The sequence below is a fragment of the Xiphias gladius genome, chromosome 22 (assembly GCF_016859285.1).
Source record: "Xiphias gladius isolate SHS-SW01 ecotype Sanya breed wild chromosome 22, ASM1685928v1, whole genome shotgun sequence".
In the NCBI taxonomy this organism is placed as follows: Eukaryota; Metazoa; Chordata; class Actinopteri; order Istiophoriformes; family Xiphiidae; genus Xiphias; species Xiphias gladius.
Window position 1 is genome coordinate 16,484,415 of NC_053421.1, and position 19,157 is coordinate 16,503,571.

The 19,157-nt window shown below is 39.8% G+C and overlaps 3 protein-coding genes across 3 annotated transcripts; 2 read left to right on the forward strand and 1 right to left on the reverse strand.

Annotated features, from left to right (window-relative positions):
* Window positions 1-897: 897 nt before the first annotated feature.
* alg2 (ALG2 alpha-1,3/1,6-mannosyltransferase) lies at window positions 898-8,651 on the reverse strand. Its single transcript, XM_040117962.1, has 5 exons — window positions 8,155-8,651; window positions 7,193-7,364; window positions 6,922-7,059; window positions 6,276-6,443; window positions 898-5,033 (listed from the first exon to the last, which is right to left on the reverse strand). The coding sequence occupies exons 2-5, from the start codon at window positions 7,361-7,363 to the stop codon at window positions 4,293-4,295; spliced, it is 1,218 nt and encodes a 405-aa protein (XP_039973896.1). The 5' UTR covers window position 7,364; window positions 8,155-8,651; the 3' UTR covers window positions 898-4,292.
* On the forward strand, window positions 2,159-3,229 carry LOC120783980 (phospholipase A and acyltransferase 4-like). Its single transcript, XM_040117385.1, has 3 exons — window positions 2,159-2,270; window positions 2,441-2,742; window positions 3,140-3,229. Exons 1-3 carry the CDS (start codon window positions 2,159-2,161, stop codon window positions 3,227-3,229), a joined length of 504 nt encoding a protein of 167 aa, XP_039973319.1.
* Window positions 8,583-12,222, forward strand: sec61b (SEC61 translocon subunit beta). The gene is made up of 4 exons (XM_040117963.1): window positions 8,583-8,734; window positions 9,239-9,336; window positions 10,679-10,783; window positions 11,643-12,222. Exons 1-4 carry the CDS (start codon window positions 8,732-8,734, stop codon window positions 11,728-11,730), a joined length of 294 nt encoding a protein of 97 aa, XP_039973897.1. The 5' UTR covers window positions 8,583-8,731; the 3' UTR covers window positions 11,731-12,222.
* The last annotated feature ends 6,935 nt before the right edge of the window (window positions 12,223-19,157 follow it).

Genomic DNA, 19,157 nt, shown 5'->3' on the forward strand with positions numbered 1-19,157 from the left:
GGTAAAGTGGGACACGTTTACACTGAACTAATACAGAGGATCCTGATGAGTGTTTACTGCTGTGTGTTTTTGTTTGTGTGTCTTTCCCTCCCTTACAATCTCCGCGGGGCCTTTTTTATCATCTGGCCTAGCAAGACCCCTAAATCACTGCAGGAACACCCTCCTCTTCATCTACACTTAGCACCTCTGCATGTGGAAACCCTGCGGAAATGCACACACATAGACACATCTGCTTTTATTTTTGTTCTAATAGCATTTTGTATTCTTAAAACTGTCTATAAATGAGTAGCATGGTTGATTACTGTGAGCCCCCATTCTTCAATCTTCCCATTTTTTACTTGAAAAGTATACACTGTATATTGTGTACTGTGGAAAACAACTGGTTTTCTTTTCGAGTACAGTGTATTTTCTTTAATCTATCCAACTGTGTTTCATTAAGGGTTTCAAAAGCAAAAGCTCTGTTATATTTGTGGTCCATAAAAGGCCTTGTAATCCATAAATATTTTTATAACGGAAATTTAATATGAAAATCACACATCCTGGGCTCTTTAGTTTAAAACAATGGCAAGGTGGATTTCCTTGGGACATGAAGAAAACATTGCATTTGGCACATTTCCTCTATTTTATGAACTGTGACCACAGAGCTAGATAAATCACTAATACTACAACCACATATTTTCTTAAAATATGTTTTATGCACAACTTTTTCTTTTTCAATGTTTATGCGTTTAACACATTTTATGTCTTAGGTTTGTTGCTTTATTTTTATATGGGCTCACAAGGCAGATTCCTAAAAACTACCATAAAATGGCAATTGGGTATCTGATTTGTATCTTATTTATTCATGTGATAGATTATCAACAATTAATCTTTGTCTATTATTTAAAGGCCAAGCAGCTACAGATCAAACAACCGACAACAAAACAAATGTCACAGTTATAAGTACATAGGACTGGGATTTTCTGGCCTGAGCAGATCCTTAATATTCAATCAAGATATGTTTTTTTATTCTATTTTCATGCATAAAAAAATCACGATAACATACATAAATTGACAGACACATATCTGTGATATTACAAATGCTAGACCTTACTATCCATTTTAAATTAAACCAAGGCCATCGACACTAATTGGACCTATAGGGACAAATAATTTATAGTTCTGAAAAACAAGCGGTGTTTGTGTTGGTTTCTTTGCATTTCAGCTTTTGAAATTGACTCTGAAGAAATGTCGGAATCAATATGAGATGTGGGAATTGAAAACTCAGTGCAGGTGAGCCACACATTTGAAAACAAATTGAGACAAATGACAGAAAAAAAACATCTCTGAATATGGAATATGGCTGAGGTTCATGGTGTCTGCCTGAGACTGATAGAATATTAGAGCACATATTAGATTAATAGGTGACATATTAGGCTGCCTATCATCTTGAAACAGTTAGTCAAGGCCATGTGTGCCTAATGAAGGCGTTTTAACTATTATACAACCTGGTTACAGCGTCCTAAAAATTGGATAACGCACTTTAGTCCGTCTGTCGACTTTTGCTCAGAGCAACAATGGCTCTTTCAGGAAACTGGAACAGCGTTTTTTCTCAAATGACATGTCGACAGGTGAGCATTAATTAACATATCCAGAAAATTTTATCTTAAGGCAGCCATACCTGCCTACAGTCCTGATAAGATATATGCATGTTTATGTTTGTTGACCATGTTTTCTAATGTAAGAGGTGGTATAAACAGGTGCAAGCACTTAAACAACTCATATAGTTCTAATATTATGTGTAATAATCTATTATTCTAAACTATATTCTTAAACCACACAGTAAGAATATAGTTTTATTAGACACTGAGTCTAGTTATTTTAAAATCTTCATTAATGCTGCAGCTCGGTATTGATCGCTGAACATTATCTCACTCATTTTTCTTCTCTTGTAATGTCCTTTATTGTTACAGGAAACTCTCCAAAAGTCAAATTGTGATTTCATGTCTATCCTCTTTTTAATTCCCAGATTTCCATCATAAATATCAATTTTTTCCATTTGAGGCATGGCTTTTTCACTTGAATTCAATGTGTAAATCAAGTGGAAAGAAAAAAAAGGGTATGGTGACACGGTAAACTGCTCTTACTTTAATCTTTTGCTCTACAGATTGATCAGAGCATGTCCACAGCAGAGATTGGAGACTTGATTGAGTTTGTGAACATGTGGCTGGGATTGTCTCTTTGGGGTGTTTATGTTGGAGAGGGCCATGTTATCCATTTTGGGGTGGGAGGTAAGAAAATGAAGTGTGACTTCATTTTAACCAATTATTTTTTCTTAGGTACAGATTTTCTCTGCTACTCGCTTCATTTGAATTTTCTTTTTAAAAAATGTTACTCTGAAAACTAAAAAACACAAGATTTATTTTACTGGGAGTACATCGTTTTCGTATTTCTGTTCTAGATGAGAACATGACACAGAAAGCCTGCCGCAGCTTCCTTCAACAAATGGTTCCAAACTCGAATGGTGATCATCTTCTGAAGAAGACCAGAATCTGCATGCAGCCTATTACGGATATCAAAGTACCTATAGGCACTCAAATCAGGGTCAACAACAACAAACACAATCTGGTTCCATCGCCACAGGAGACGATGAGGCATCGCTATGAAACTTTTCTGCACCAGGAGTTCAAATACGACCTGATGAACTTCAACAGTGAGCATTTTGCCACATTTGTTCGATACGGCCACGCTGTGTGCACCCAGGTGAGTTTATCCATACTTAAGTGACAGTGATTGAGTGATGTGTGATGATGTTAGGTCTATAACTAGTCAACCTGTAATTTATTGTAGAGCTGCGATGATTAGTACATTGAAAGAAAATTAATCGGCAACTATTTCGCTCACTGATATAAATTAAAGTGATTTTTCACGCAAAAATGCCACATTTTGCATTAGAATTTGCTGCTATTCCTCATATATATAAATATATTTTGGTGTATGGACTGCTGGTTGGACAAAACAAAACATTTGATGAAATCACCTCGTCTCTGGGATATTGTAATGGGCATTTTTCACTTTTTTCTGATCTTTTATAGCCCAGATGATTAAACCAGAAAATAATCAGCAGATCAATCAATAATGAAAATAATTCTTTTTTTAGATTCCCTTTAAGAAAAACAATGAAGTGCATCTGGATACAACTCAGACTCTGCAAATGATAATGCAGCAGCGGATGGAGACAGAAACTTGAGATCCTCTTATGTACTTCTGCCACACTAACTTTGATAGTTTGGAAAATAAAAAAATCTGTCACTGCTACTTTGAGAATGTTTCATTTAACAACTCAAGGCACAATCAAAGATGTCCACAGCATTAACAATATTTCTGTGTCTCTAGACTCACCCACAAAATCCTTAGCAAACCATATTAAAAGGCCAAAAAAAACTTACCAACAAAGAAAAACCCATAAGAGTCGGGAAACTATTTGTCCTCTTGTTTATTAAGACTTCAGGAATGTCAATAAGAGCATTTCTATACAGTAGGAGGGCTGAGGAGGCCAGCGCGCAGACACAATGACCTTCTGCTATTCTCCTTGTTGATAATGACCCTGACACAGGCACATTGCCCATCAGCCAGACCTCTAATAAAGCCAAACACTCTGTCATTTTCTAATAACCTCCACGCAGCAGCAAGAGTCATGGACAGGCCAGCGTCGTGTGAATGCAAGGAGGGGAACTAAGCTCTGGGTGGACAGGAAGTTGTGGAAAGCATCTTGTTTATCGATCTGGGACTGTGTACTGCCTGATGGCACATGGTTGTAACTGCATTCTTCTTCTTCTTCATCCCCGAAACACACAAAGACAAAGACTAGTGTAGAAAAGCAAGAAAAATACATACACAGTGCAAAACATTTCACTCTAACAATCAATCCTTGTGGTACACTCATTTACTAGGCTCTTGGTTGCCACGCTGCTGCACATGCAAGGTTACACACACACACTCACGTACACACTTGCAGGGGTGGTATTTTTCCAGAGATAGGGTAGGTAAACTTGTTACTCTTTTCTTAATTAGTATAGAGATTCCATCCTTTTTTCCTCTCAGCAACCCCTCCAAGGGAATGCGGATTAATTGTCCTCTAAGTCCTCATAATACCCCCACCCCCCCGCACGTATGCCCATACATTCTCTGTTAGAAGACATCTACTTCAACTCTGTACAGACCCCAGTCATCCAGTCATTTTCACAGTTCACTAGAGGCTTATTTTTCCTCAATTCCACTGGTTTCCTCTTGACTCTCCTCCAGCCTTCACATCACTGGCTCAGTCTGACAATGCACCCATACAGCTGGTCTGAGAAGGCCTGTAGAGAGAACTTATCTTGTACCCTCCTCTTCCCAGCTTGTCCCATGTCCCTGCGGAGCTGCGGCTCCCTGACGAGCCTGTCCATGGCCTGAGAGAAGGCCTCAGCTGTGGGCTCGCACAAGAAGCCCGTTTCCCCATCTACCACGCTCTCCAGGGGGCCCCCAGAGTTCACAGCGATAACAGGACAGCAGCAGTACATGGCCTCTACGGGAACTATTCCAAAATGCTCTCTGCTTGGGGTGTAGAGTACGGCGGTGCTGCCCCGCAGCAGCGCCACCTTCAGTGAATCGGAGGGGGAGCGCAGGAAAGTGACACAGTCCTCCAAGTGGAGCTGCGCTGCCAACTCTTTCAGTTCAATGTAATGTTGAACATTCTCAGTAACTCGGTCATCGTAGCCCCCCGCCACCACCAGGTGAACGCCTGCTCTCTGGCCTGAAGGAAGGCTGCTCCTCAAGGCTGCCAGAGCCTCCAGAGCCAGGCCCAGATTCTTCTTTCTCTCATATCGGTTCAGAGAGAGAAACAGGTAGGAGGATCCCTCAGGGAGCAGCCCTTCCAGGCCTTGTGCTTCAGTGGACGGCTGATCAAAGTTACGCGTGTTGAGGGAGGGATAGAGGACATCTGTCTGGACTCTGCTTAGACTATGAAAGGTCTCTCTGAAGATGCCCGCAGTGAATTGGCTGTTCACCAGAATCTAAGAGGAAGTACATGGAGATTAGTTCATAAGGATCTCACATATATCAGAGGCCCCTATGAGTTGGACAGCAGCCTGAGGTATTTGATTATCCTCAAGTGTAGACTAAAATTGAAATGTCTTTTCATTTCTATCAGAGCCCTGAGCTTTTACAAAAGGCTGTCTGTGGAGATCAGGCTGTTTCACATTTTGAATAATTACTTTGGTTTACTCAAGCTGTTTAAGTCAAAATAATACAGCTTGTATTTTTAATTTACTCTATTACACTATAGTTTTAATCATCGATTGGTTGCAATGACACTGTAGTTTTCAAAAGCCAAACTCAAGTCTGTCAGGAAGAGTCCTGTTAAATAGTCAGACAACCTGTCAGTGAGATAAAAATAATTCTGAGAAAATCAACTCAAATCGACTGTTTTTAATGGAGCAGTACTTGATAACATGTAATTGCAGTCAAATTTGTTTGTAGGCAAACAAATTTCAGTTGAGACCTGAATCTATTTCTGGGTTGTTAATTACAGGTTTGTATGAAGTGCAGTATCAACTACATCTTCTCATGATTGCAAGGCATGGCTTATGTGTAAAATATATTGTTACGCAGCTGATGTTTTCTGTGCCTTAAGAATGCAGTATGTCATCAGCTACATTTGCAGAAACATAATTTCCTCTACATACATTCACAAAAATGTATTTTGTATCACTTGTTACTACAGTTATAATCAGAAATCAATTTATTGCCAACAAGCTGCACAAAATGCATCAGCAAGGCTTTAACATAAAATGGAACAAATCATTAATATTATCCTATTAGTTTTAATAATTCATTTTAATATTTTACTGAATTCCCACAAGACATGCACAGGTTTAGCCCTTGACTCTCCTGCAGACTCAGCCTCTCAGGGAGGACCCTCTGGCCATTCTCAAATCTGAGCTAAAGACCAGACAGAATTTACTGTCAGCACCCTTAAAACACAACACCCGAGGAACTCAAGAGATCAAATCTCAAGGATATTATTAAAAAAGTTTTATTCTTACATTTTTAACTTGTCTTAATTAATATCATTTTTATACTGTATATATTTGCTTTTGCTTTACTGCTTGCTTAGCATTCCTTACCACTTTTTCAAAATATGCTTTTTTTTTTTTTTTTCGTCTGAATGAAATAAAACGTAACAGTCTTGTCCTGTAATCAGACCATAACAACCTGATGTATGATCCAGCTTCCCACCCTCAGCCGTTACGCACCATATCAGCCATGCCTGTGGTGCGTTCCTCCAGCCAGTCGATGGGGGCACGGTAAAGCTTCTTCAGAGGGGACTTCCTCTGGGTCAGCAGCTGGTCTGGGAAGTGACAGTAAAACAGAACCTTCTTCCTGTGACGGGACAGTCGCAGCACGGGGATACACACTGAAACCTGGGTTGGAATGAAAGTTGTTTTAACAAAAATACTTGTGTGTTCTACCAAAAATGATCCTCTCCTCGTGGCTAATCGGCAACAGGTATGGCAGTTTTGAGGTGTTACACAGCAATAATTTTGAAAAATGCCAGAGTAATGTGATGTATCATTTCACACATATGGAGACAGAATAAAACAAACAGATAAAAATGTAAAACCCTAGTTAAATATTTACAAATACAGTACATGTTGGCACTAAATATAAAACATACACTATTTAAATGCTAAAAAATGTTGGAGAAAAATGCTGTAAAAGCTCTTTGTTACCTTTGCCTGATATGTTTTGGCTGATAGTCACTTTTGTGACACAAAAAAGGAGACACAATGGAAGCTATTCTCTGAGCAGCTGTGTCAGTTATGAGATGCAGACGACTCAGAAAAAAGTCAAATAAGTGACGAGCAAACAGACAGAGAGTTACCATATGACACAATTCACCTGATCACAGAAGATGACATCATACTCCACCCCGCTGAGGAAGACCAGGTACAGGGCCACATAGATCATCCTCAGGTAGGCACACAGGGCATGTAGGTAGCCAAACACAGCAGTGGGAAGCCAGTCACCCACACATATCTATTAGAAGAGTAACAGAAATGATGAAAACACAGCTTTCATAGATGCAGCATTTTACATAACTTATTCTTTGTCTTTTTGTTGTGTGTTGTTCGAGGGACAATATTATGTAGTAAGGTGTGTGTTAATGTACCACAGGCAGGTCTGGGTCCAGGGTTTCAGAGAAGCAGTGTGTTGGATCATAATGGGCCGTCCAGATCTGAACGCTACATCCCTGAGACTTAAGTGCGACAGCAGCATCGACCACCAGTCGCTCTGCTCCACCAATACCCAGGTCTGGATGGAGGAACACCACCCGTGCCATCCTGCACGCAAGAATGGATCAAGTGAATCTGGAGTATATTTTCCAAAAAAATAATGCTGATTCGCAAAAAAAGTTTGAAATACACTAAAACACATGAAACATCTCTCTATCATGTAGAATGACAGATAAACTGATGACTACGAGCACAGACAGCCAGTAGACAGTGCAAGTGATGGCCAAATCAGGAGTATAAAGCTTATGTTCACAACAGTTGGCACTTATAGGAGTGACCACCTTAACCTGTGAGACAATTCAAAGAGAAAATTCATTTTCAGCGGCATTCAAACAATCTTAAACTTGATGTTGGCGAAAACAGATAAATCTCTCCAACAGAAGAAATTCATGAATCTACTCTCTGATGCCGAGAAAGAAACTTTTCAAAGCTGCATGGCTGACAAACTTAAAGAATCTGTCCTTGTGGTTTTGTAACGTAATTTAATTTGTAACTTTCACTTCATGCCTCGACTGTTTAACAGAAAAAGTACACACATCTACTGTCTGCAAAGCAACCCGGGCTGCTGTGTTTCTAAATACTGTCTCATGTACTTTAAGGAAGACCTCTTGGCTGGCACTGAATTGCAGGTAAACACACAAATGAGACTTCTGAGTTAGATAGCTGTTTGTTTTAGGGAAGGTAACATAAGTGTGTTTAGCTACAGAGATACATTATTGATAATAAATAGCCTGTAGCTAATGAAATTGTGACCCGTTTTGGATTGACAACTTGGTGGACAGTTGTCTTTGTTACTAAACCACAATCACGTTACAATTGAAATATAATACATGTTTACCTTTGGATCTCTTCACTACCTTGTCCAAGCTCTGAAACCTGTGGTTAGGCTCGTCTGGCTGCCAGTAGCAGCAAGACTATCCGCCATGAAACTCTATCGGTCGGGTGCCATGTTGGCTCAAATCAACCGTTGTGATCAGGCTAATCTCACTTCGTGGTTGAACCACAATGGCGCCTGTTTCCCCGAGGTATAGGGGACACGTCTCCTTCAGAGTCAAAGCGTATCATTAATTTGCCTTTGAATTAAAGTGAAAATACATATCTAAATTCAATACCCTAAGATAAATTTGTTTTTGAAAATATATATTAAATTCAAGTATCACAAAAATAAGCTCCTAAAATTTTGCTTGTGTCATTTGTTTTGTGTTGGAGGCGATCAGCCGGTCAGGCTTCTGCTCAGTCGCCTACGCTGGTCTTGTGTTCTGTATTCGTGTCCTTTTCAGACGAGCGTCAGCTTTGTGAGTTCTCTTGACAAGTTTTGAGCCGTTCACACACTGACTGCTGCTGCTCATTTGACGTGGACATCGGCTTGAAGAGGGACTCGGGGTTTCAGCTTGCATTAGGACAAATAAAACAAAATGGTAAGACTTTTAGCTCCATCTCATAACTGTTACAGCTGTTAAGCTAAGCAGCTTTATTGCTCTCATTCAGACCTGCGCCAACGTTTAGCTATCTGTTAGCACGTTTGCTAATGTTAGCTCATCATTTGTAGACGTGGCTGTTTTTCAGCTGCTCAAATAGTCCAAAAACACATTTTAAGGTAGTCCAGCACTGAATGAATTACTTAAATATGTATGTGAACACATTTGGTGGAGACTCTGCATGTGAACACTAAATGCAAGTAATGAACAGTGTGGACAGTCAAGGCCTTTGCCACCAGTCTCTGACATTAAAAATACTGTTATAGTTCAGAATCAAATGTAAATTAGATACCCATGAATCATTGTTAGGTCTCATTATCCGAATGTTGTAGGTTAATTTACTGTGAATGTGTACATATTTATTTATGCGTGGAGTGACAGAGATCTGGTTTAATGGAGTTGAATCCCATTTATACATTTTTAAATCTGCTGTCTCCCTTTCAGCCTGGACCAGCAGCAAGTGCAACCAATGTTGGGGCGTCTGGCCGTTCCCCCAGTAAGACAGTGGCTCCCCGCGCAGCAGGCTCCACAGTCAGGCAGAGGTACACACACAGTGACACACACAGTGACACACATTCACATTCACATTCACATTGATAATCTGACCTCCAAACTTTCAGTGTTAAACTGTATCTGTCTGCATTCAGTCCAAGAAGACAGATACAGTTGGTCAAGTTTTAGCAAGTTTATACTACACACAGATGGACGACAAATAAAACGAAAAACCTGAAGATGCCTCTACACAGGTCAAGAGTTTTGTCTGAATGGTTTGAGAAGTATGAAATCATGTGAATCATACAAGATTGCCCTCAGAGTCCTCACACCTTGATCCATTTCAGCACCTGTGATTAAAGATTTTGGACCGCTTAGTTAGACGGTGTTCTTTACTACCACTATCAAAACACCCAATTAGGAAATACATTTTGGAAGAATGGTGTTCATCACTTAAGTAGAGTTGAAAGGCTAGTAGTAGCCCAACACTTTACTGAGAAACTTTACCTTTTCTTTTTTTTTGGCACACAACTGTATGTTAAGCATACTGACTGAAGTTAAAGCTATTGATGGCCACTTCACATCAAACATGATGGTTAAGTTGTGCAGTTTTCTCGGCCCGAATTATTTTCCAAATACCCTCAACATTGACCCTGCCTGCTCATGTCATCACACTGTAAAGAGTGATTGATGAATTTCAGATAGCCCTTCCCTGTATATTTGTGTGCCCTCCGTAGATTGGAGCAGCAGATAGATGTGTGTTAATCAGTGTGTAATCAGAGGCTCACTGTTACCTTCTCATTATTTCCCGTTACGATCATCCTCTTCATTACCTCATTAACCTCCATTTAATCTCATCACATGAGTGAAGCAGCCATGCATCACCTCTGCTCTTTCATCACCAGCCACTGTAGTTGGAGTTACACTCTGAATACAGTGTATACCGGCAAAGATTTTTTTTTTAAATGGCTTGCTCAAATTCAAATTTATTGATCTTAAAATTATTTTGAGTTGGTTTAGAGGCTTGATTTTGTAAAGTTTGGTAGATGTTACTGTTAGTGTGATCATAAAGTTCTGATTTGAGAAATTGCTGAATGAGTTTTTTTTTAAAAATTGAATTTCACAAATTGTGGCTTTTTTTTTTTTTTCCAATCTCAGTGTCTTGTTCATTTTATAAAGTATTTTATAACATGTTAAGGCAAGTGTTCTAAAAAACAAGGCCATTATTTCATTAAGGAGGCATTTGGACAGTTGGAAATAAAATTAGTTGTCTTGTGAAGCCCTTAATAATGAGATAAATTTCTTCAAACAAATACTGTATCGGTGTTACTATGGTTACTTTACTGCACGCACATATTCTTGACATGGTGTGTGTGTGTGTGTGTTCCACAGGAAAGCTACCAGCAGTGGTACACGCAGCGGCGGCAGGACCACAGGATCAGCTGGCACTGGTGGCATGTGGCGCTTCTACACAGAAGACTCGCCAGGCCTCAAAGTGTAAGTGCAGTTTACAAAAGCAGCTGCTGTAAAGTAGTTAAACCCATACACACACTCAACAACATACACACTTACAAACAAGTTTAGCCTTTGATATTTTAACTTGCATCCACTCAAAAATACACACTAATTCTCAGGATTTCCGACACAGGCTATCCTTAATATCATTATTTCCATCAGGTAGAATGGGAGGAATGTTTAATGCAGGGAAATTGGGCAGGCGTGCTGCTGTGGTAAAACAAATCATTTCTGAGCTGTGGATCAGCGTGATTTAAGTGTGTCTGTCTGTCTGTCTGTCTATATACACACACACAATTATGTGTGTTAGGAAAGCACAAATTAAGAAAAACTCTCTCGCCCCGAATATTAGAGAAGGCATCCTGTCTTCTGGCCATAGCCGGCCGTGGTTAATCGATGGTGCTGTGGTGGTTATTGAATGTGTCTCTCCTGCAGTCGAAGGAGGGCAGACTCGCCATACAGTGCTGTATATCGAGTGCATGTTTGTTCCTGTGTAGACGCCGGCCTCATAGCTTCATTAAAGGATCCACTCTGAAAGGTCAACTCAATTACAGCCTTCTGACAGGAGGAGGAGGGGGCCGCGGAGGAGACGGTTGGCATGGCAATGCCGCTACTTAGCAATGCGTCCCTCCACCCCTCCCCCCACTCAGTCCCTCTTTGAGAGATGAGAGCCCCCCCTTGTTTCCAAAGCTCATCAATAAAATCAGCCACTCCACTAAGACTCTCATTCTGGGTGGGGTTACACCAAGTGTGATGAGATTTTGTGCGTGTGTGCGTGCGTGTGTGAGCGCACCCACATGTACGTGTTTGTGTGTTAATTGTTGTCTCTTTGTTGTGACAGCGGCCCGGTGCCAGTGCTGGTGATGAGTCTGCTCTTCATTGCTTCAGTCTTCATGCTGCACATCTGGGGGAAGTACACCCGCTCTTAAACCCTACCTGATGACCTCTGACCCTGCACCTCGGCTTCTTAACACATTGGACCTGGACCAAACAAGAATTGAACAACAACCTTATGCCCCTAGCTCCCTTCTCCACTATCATTACAACACACAGACACACAAACTGGATTTTTATGCAACCATTTCAGTACATGATCTTCATCTGTATCTGATGTTGGTAACCACCTTGTTGTTTTCGTCCACCCATGTTTTGAACATCTAATCGGGTGACCGGGAGGAAGCCACACTAGCACACTTCAGATGTGATGTCTTTGTCTGTGTGTAGCCCTCCCTCCAAGCAGCAGCAGCATGTGTTCCCTCCACTACTGCATGAAGATTCAGTGCTGTGCTCAAAGACACTGATATTTTCAGGCCCTCAGCAAACATTTTTTCTTGTAGCCTGAATTACATTTTTTTTGTTAACAGCATTTGTACAAAATGTGATTGTAATATTGTACAATTTATAAAAAGTAAAAAAAAAAGAAAAAATCAATGCGTCTGGGTTTGAAATTTAACCTCATTTCAGTTTGTGAACCCTTTTTTGATGTTGAGAAAAAGTATTTTGTGTCTTCGGTGAGGAGAAAATGTGAGGTAGTTTTCTCACTTTAAACCTTTTGCAACTACTACCACAATATTGAAAGCTGTACATTTTTCCAAACCTTTTTACAAACCTTTTGTTTAACAGAAATTACACTGGATGCTTATGCTTCGAGGCAGAACAACTCATAAAATCCACCTGTATATTAGAAAGGAAAGCTAGAAAAATGTGAAGTGTCAAGCTTCAGCATCATTGACAGTTCAGACAGTTGGTTTAAACAAATTCCGGCTACTTGCAACTTATTTGACTGAGGTTTATGTAACACCTCTCTCAGTAATCGTATCTGTTCTTTTTCATTTGTTCAATCTTAGTTTGCACCTAAAATTGGTTGTATACTCATCATGTAAATCAACCTTAATTGTCAAACTAATCATGTCGTCCTATGGCTCTCCATGTTGAGCTTAACAAGGTTACACAGCACACACTCACTGTGTAGTATCTTATCTGCATGAGCAGGAAAGCCCAGACTTGTCTATACATATGTAAATCAGCTGTTTTAAACTAAAGTTCAAAAGATGAAAGCGTTAACTTCTCAGTAAGAATGTGTCTATAGAGGTTCAAAAGCAGCGGTCTCCAGCACGGACTGCCCCCGTGGTATAATTGCAGACAAGTAAAATTAGTTTTTAAAAAGTAGCAAGTAACGTCTCCATAGTGTGAGAGTAGTACCAGAACGCATACAATATGCAGAACATCAGAAATGTGTTACTTATGTCTACTGTACTAAATACTAAATGCCATTTTACTGTATATTATTTTTTCCCCTTTCATCCTGACCTTCCTTGCAAATCTGGTTGACTATATCTAGCGCTAGAACAATCAGCTGATGTTCTTGGAAAGCATATGCCTACATACAGTATATCCAAAGCACAAGAATAGTTTTAATTTAGTTAAATCACTCTAAACCTATCAAATCAAGACATCCTTATAATATTCTTCAAAACAAATTTTATTTCACTTTTTTGTGCCAAAAAAAAAGACTGGCTTGCAATTGGTTTTGATGTTAATCAAAAGGCTGATTTGCATAATGAAAGGAATACTGTGCGCACTTACACGAGGTCTTCCTGTATGATCACTGAAAACCTATCCTGAATGTTTGTCATTTGAATTTTGCCCAGGTGTTTTTCTTTCTTCTCCTGAGGGGGGCGCTGCAGACTACTTTCTGAAGATCACTGGCTCAGAGGATATCGGGATCTAACTCTGTCTCTTGCTCTCTCTCTCTCTCTCTCTCATGCCTGGCCGGAACAGGCATGAGCACATGTTCCCTGTGGTGATTTTCTTCACTTAGTCAAATACTATGTGGTGCAACATGTATGTATAACATATATGTATAACCACACTCGCTACGACAACACAATAATGTGATAAAGCCTGTTTGATATCGAGGTGCCCCATAACCACACTTTTTCATGTCGAGGGAGTTAATTTTAGATGAAAGTCACTCAAACAGGGCTGAGTGGAGCTATATTTAAGGGATGAGAAAAAGCGTCAGAATTGATTTGTTTACATAAGGTTAAACTGTGTGTTACCTTCAGAAAAATTTAAAACATGATGCTCCGTGTAATGGCCGCTGCTGCGAGCTGCTGGCTGGATGTTTTGGAGTTGTAGAAGTAGTTCTGGCCCAACCTGCATCACCAGCCTATCTGTGTTGAATATGAAACCACCAGCTGGCAAGGTTTTTGCTTGTGTGTGTGTCTGTGTGTGTGTGTGTGTGTGTGTGTGTGTGTGTGTGTGTGTGTGTGTGTGTGTGTGTGTGCGCGTGTGTGTGTATCCTGTACCTTGTTTTAAATGTAGCATTCGGATCCTGTTCATTAATTTATTCTGTTGCTATGGCTCTGCTTTCCCACTGGCCTCCAGTGTTCGTGGCAGACTCAGGCACTACTGCCACATCACTTTCCCTCTTGTCCCTGTCACACACACACAAACACACACACACACACACACACACACACACTGAGATGCACTCACAAACTCCACGACCCAATTCACGGTGGCACAACACGGCACTGAGCCAGAATAATTCAACATTACAATTAAATATGAAGGAGCCGTGGTGAAGCTGTCCCTCGGTGTAGGAGAGTCAAACAGGCCCAGGCAGCGTGTGCAGTGTTGTGACCCTCCACACTGCTGCAACCTGTAGTTCCAAACTCCTCTTGACACTGTCTATACAAGTCAACTCGGTAATTCATCACGGGGTAGAAAAATGAGGTAGAAATTTTTACTTCCTAATGCTGGGACCAGAGTCCTCAATCTCTGTGTTTTGGACAGACGGACAGAGGCATCAATAATGCTGTCAAATGTTAGCACCAAACTGTTTCCTATCTCTTCTTTCGCTGTGGTTCTCTACTTTGTGCTTGCTGGTTTTTAGATGTGTGGAAATGTTTTAGTTGCAGGCTTCTTAAGGACTCTGTTTCTGTGTCCTTCATGCTGCCCTGAGAGCAATAATTTGAAACACCTGTCTTATAGTTAGTTTAAAAAGTGGTATTTTACCCTGAAATAAATGACTGCATCTGAGTTATGAGCGTGCGACTTTTCTATTCCTTTCTTTGCTGTGTGCCAGAACTTCACTAAAACAGGTTAGTGTTTCCTTTAATTCTTCAGCAGTTTATTCAGTAAGCATTATTCATACAGGTGACATAGAGAGAACATTGCTTTCATTCAAAGTTATACACAAAAAATTACATTAAAAGGTCTATAACATTTTTTTAGATTAAAAAAGACATTGAAAAAAAACAGAGGAGGATGAGTTAATGAATCGAGCTGCAACTTTGACTTTTCAGTTTGTCAAGTCAACTAACCGGATTGAGAATGTTTCTTAAGAAACTGCTTGTCTTTGTTTAAACTGGAATTTACATGCGAGTGATCTGTTACCCCCTGCAGATGAGATTATTAGGCAAAAGGTGTCTGGATACATATTCCTTTCCACTACATCAAAGCTGCATCAGAAGAGATTTCATCAACGTGCATGTTACGTTACCAGACAAACGAAGCCTATTTTTCTTTGAACATTCAAATGTGAGATAATGTTTGTCTTGTAGAAAAAAAAGACCGGAGTGAGAGATAGGAGCAGAGAGAAAGAAAAGACGATAAGCTTTCTTTAGAGCGCTTCCTCTCTGTCTTTTTCACCAGAAACCCACATCCTGTGAAGAAACCACATGCTTTTACAGGGGATGGTCCCTTACACAGATAGAGGTGAGCATGCTCATGTGCACACACACACACACACACACACACAAACACTCTTGAGAAGACCTGTAAATAGGTCAAATGTATTTTCTTTTCTACATGACACATGTTGCTCTTTGGTCTAGCAGGAAAAAGAAACTGTTTAAGTCAGTCTCTCTCTCTCTCTCTCTCTCTCTCTCTCTCTCTCTCTCTCTCTCTCTCTCCTCTCAATGGCTATGTCACTTTCTCACTCATCCATCTCACACACGTTTATGCCCACAGCTATCAGGATATCAGTTGCAGCAGAGGGCTTGTGATTTCAAAATCTTCTTTCCTGTCAGAGACTATGCAGACTATTCTTTCTTTAGATGAGTGTGAGCACCCAGTCTTGCATACACGTATTTCAAGTGTGTGTGTCTGTGTTTTTGAACAGATCACACGGTTGGTAAAGCGTGGAATGAATGGACAGACGAGCGGAATCGATCCTCACTCACTGACCAAGTGCGTCCTGAGGGATGTCCCGAAAAACGAGGGCTGGTGGAACGGATGTGGAGCCACCAGTGATAGGATCTACATTGTGAAATGGTATAAATGCTGTGCACAAGGCCCATCAGCCAACTAATGTAATTTACAGAGATCTGTTTAACAATATTACTCAAATTATTTATACCAGTGCCTCCAATTTCTACCAAAATATAGTTATTAAATACAATGTATACTTTTAGTTGCTGTTACTTTCCACCCCTGACATTAAGAACACTGAAGATAATGTACAGCATCGTATTCATGTTTAAATCTTTAGCATTCTTGGTGATTATATGTTCTCATGTCGGTCCGGTCACCGTAATCATAAGACCAGAGATCAGGCAGTGGTTATTGAGTAGCATAGCAGCCAATTGGTGCAATACTCTGTTAATGGCCAGTGATCTGTACAGGCTGATCTGCTGAGAGGTGAGAGCTTGTTCACTGTAAAATAATCTGTCTCCATATTCTGCCATCCAGATCACATGGTCGCTGTCATATGTCCTGTATGTGGGTCAAGAGGGTCGCAGGGAGCTGGGACACAGAGAGAGAATGTGTGTGTGTGTGTGTGTGTGTGTGTGTGTGTGTGCCAGCTGGAGGCTCCCTGATCTTTCTGGAATTGGATCCTCTTTCAGATAGAAACAAGAGAGTCAGAGTTGGAGCCAAAGCTGAGTCTGCATTATCAGTACCCCATTTCTCTCTCTCTATGTGACTCACCTCATGCTTTATGCATGAAAGATGAAAAGTGTGAAGCCCATTCAAATAAGACGTGTCACTGTTATAGGAAATAAAAGTCTGAATAACTGCTTACATTTCAATAAAGTTATATTCCATCTGCCCATTATGCGTTCCAACAGATTTGTGATAATTTAGTTCTAGTAAGTTAGAAACACGTGTCCCAAATTTAACTTGTAAAAGTTATAAGAAATCTACTTGCGATATTTTAATTTTCAAATATTAACATATCTATGTTGATAACAGAACATGCACGGCGGAAGAAATTTTTATTGTTTCTTTGCCAATATTATTTAAACCATTATTGTAGTATTTTTAACTACAGTACTTAAACACGAGTGGCTCATTGATGGTTATAATGCCCATCAATGTCAAAGATCAAGTTCTAAATCTTCAGATCAAATATTTACAGTGGGTTTGTCTACATCTGCACCATTCACAACCTAATTCAATTCAAATTCAAATTCAAAGTAACTTTATTTATCCATTAGGAATTTCATTGTGTCTCATGTTTAAAAGCAAATGTGCATATACAACATGTAGCCAGACAAAAGACAAACACAGAGTAGGCAATAATCAAGTACCATTTAAGACAGTTTAAAAAAAATTTAAGATAAAAATGTTAACTCTGTTTAAAAATGTCCATAGATAAATAGTAATAAATTAATAAGGTCAAGCCTCAAGGTAGGTCAGTCATTAATGAGTCTGATGGACGTAAGCACAAAGCTTGGCATGGCCTGCTCGGTCGTGAATGTGAGTAATGGCCTGAAGGTAGGTAGCTGTATTGGTTGTGCTGTGTGTGTGTGGTACCCGAGGCTATTTGTAGTCCTTTCATTTTAGTCTGTCTGCTCTAGCTCAATCTGATACTTTTGTTGAGAGGAATAAGGTGGATGTTACTCAAAGCACTAAACCAGGCTGTTATGTTGTAGGTGATGATGGATTCAATGCAGCACCTGTAGAAAGCTAGTAGAACTGATCGGTGGACCTGGAGTTTACGGCGCTTCCTCAGAAAGAAGAGGCATTGCTGACATTTCTTAGAAAACGAATTCACTGTTAGGTTTGAAGGTGAGTTTTTGGTCAGTTATGGTGCCAAGGTATTTGTATGTGTCCACTCTCCCTAAATCCCCTGCCCTTGACACCCAGTGTAGGGATGGTTAACTGTCCATGGCGGAAATCAATGACCAGCGCCTTGGTCTTGGAGGCATTAATGCAATTCTCCGTACACCACTCTGAGAATATGTCTATCTCAGCTTGTAACTGCCCTTCAGAGTAAGTGGTACCCCACATGACTTTGTTAAATTCAAGACTTACGCCCATTCAAACAAATACTGTTAGATATTAATAAGTCATTATTACGAGGTACAGTCACCAAAAAAATTATCTGACCACCATGACTTCCCCCATCAAGTTAATACAAAATTCCCGTAGCAGTTGTGTTTGGCAAACTAATGTCATATAGGAGTGAGTCTAGAAAGCTGCCAAGTCTGTATTCTCAGTTACCCTGTTTTTTTATGGATATTAAATGGACAATGGAAACTCATGTTTGCCCATATAGTTTATAATAGCCTGCAAAATAATATTTCCTTAAGAGTGGATAAAATTCACACTATCTCTATGTGAAATCATTTTCAGAGCTCTTTCACAAAACAGGACATTTCCATCAGTTTAAACCCAAAAGGTCATTTGATTGGTGGTTCGAAAAAAAGATATGGAAATATTCAAAGCATTATTTTGGAAGCCTACATTTAAATATCTTTTGAACATATTATCCAATCTAACATTTTAAGGAATCACAATAAACAACAAATGCATCAGGTCCAGTGTATTTCAGTTGAGCTGAAGGATATGATCAGATGAGACAGAGGAGATACATAAAGAAACACAAATGTATCAAAACAAAGAGGAAATAAAGGGAGAGAAGAAAAATGTACAAACAAAAAAAAACTGACAAGAGAAGAAGTTGTTTAAAAATAGAATGACAAGTTAAATAGAAATGGAAATTAAGATCTTGAAGAAGGATATAGCTCCAACGGTTGAGGTTAAAAGCACAAAGGAAAGAAAACAAATATACGGAGAGTTGAAAGATATAGAGCAGAAACAAGGGGTAAAACAAAGAGAGAGGAAGAAACATAAGGCGCTGGAGAGAGAAAGCTATGAATAACTACAGGGAGATGGAAACAAGTGGAGACAGTTGATGGTGGGAGAAAACCAAAAGTAATTTAACAGGTCTATAGTGATACGTGGAACGTGGAACAATGTGGAGGCTCAAGTAAAGACAAAGATGAGAGCTGAATAAAACCTAAAAGGAACAGTAGAGGAAACCAAATAACACAGTTTTGCATTTTGATGAGAGGACAGCAAGCACAGGGCGTGGGATCCGTTAAAAGACAAAAATATATCA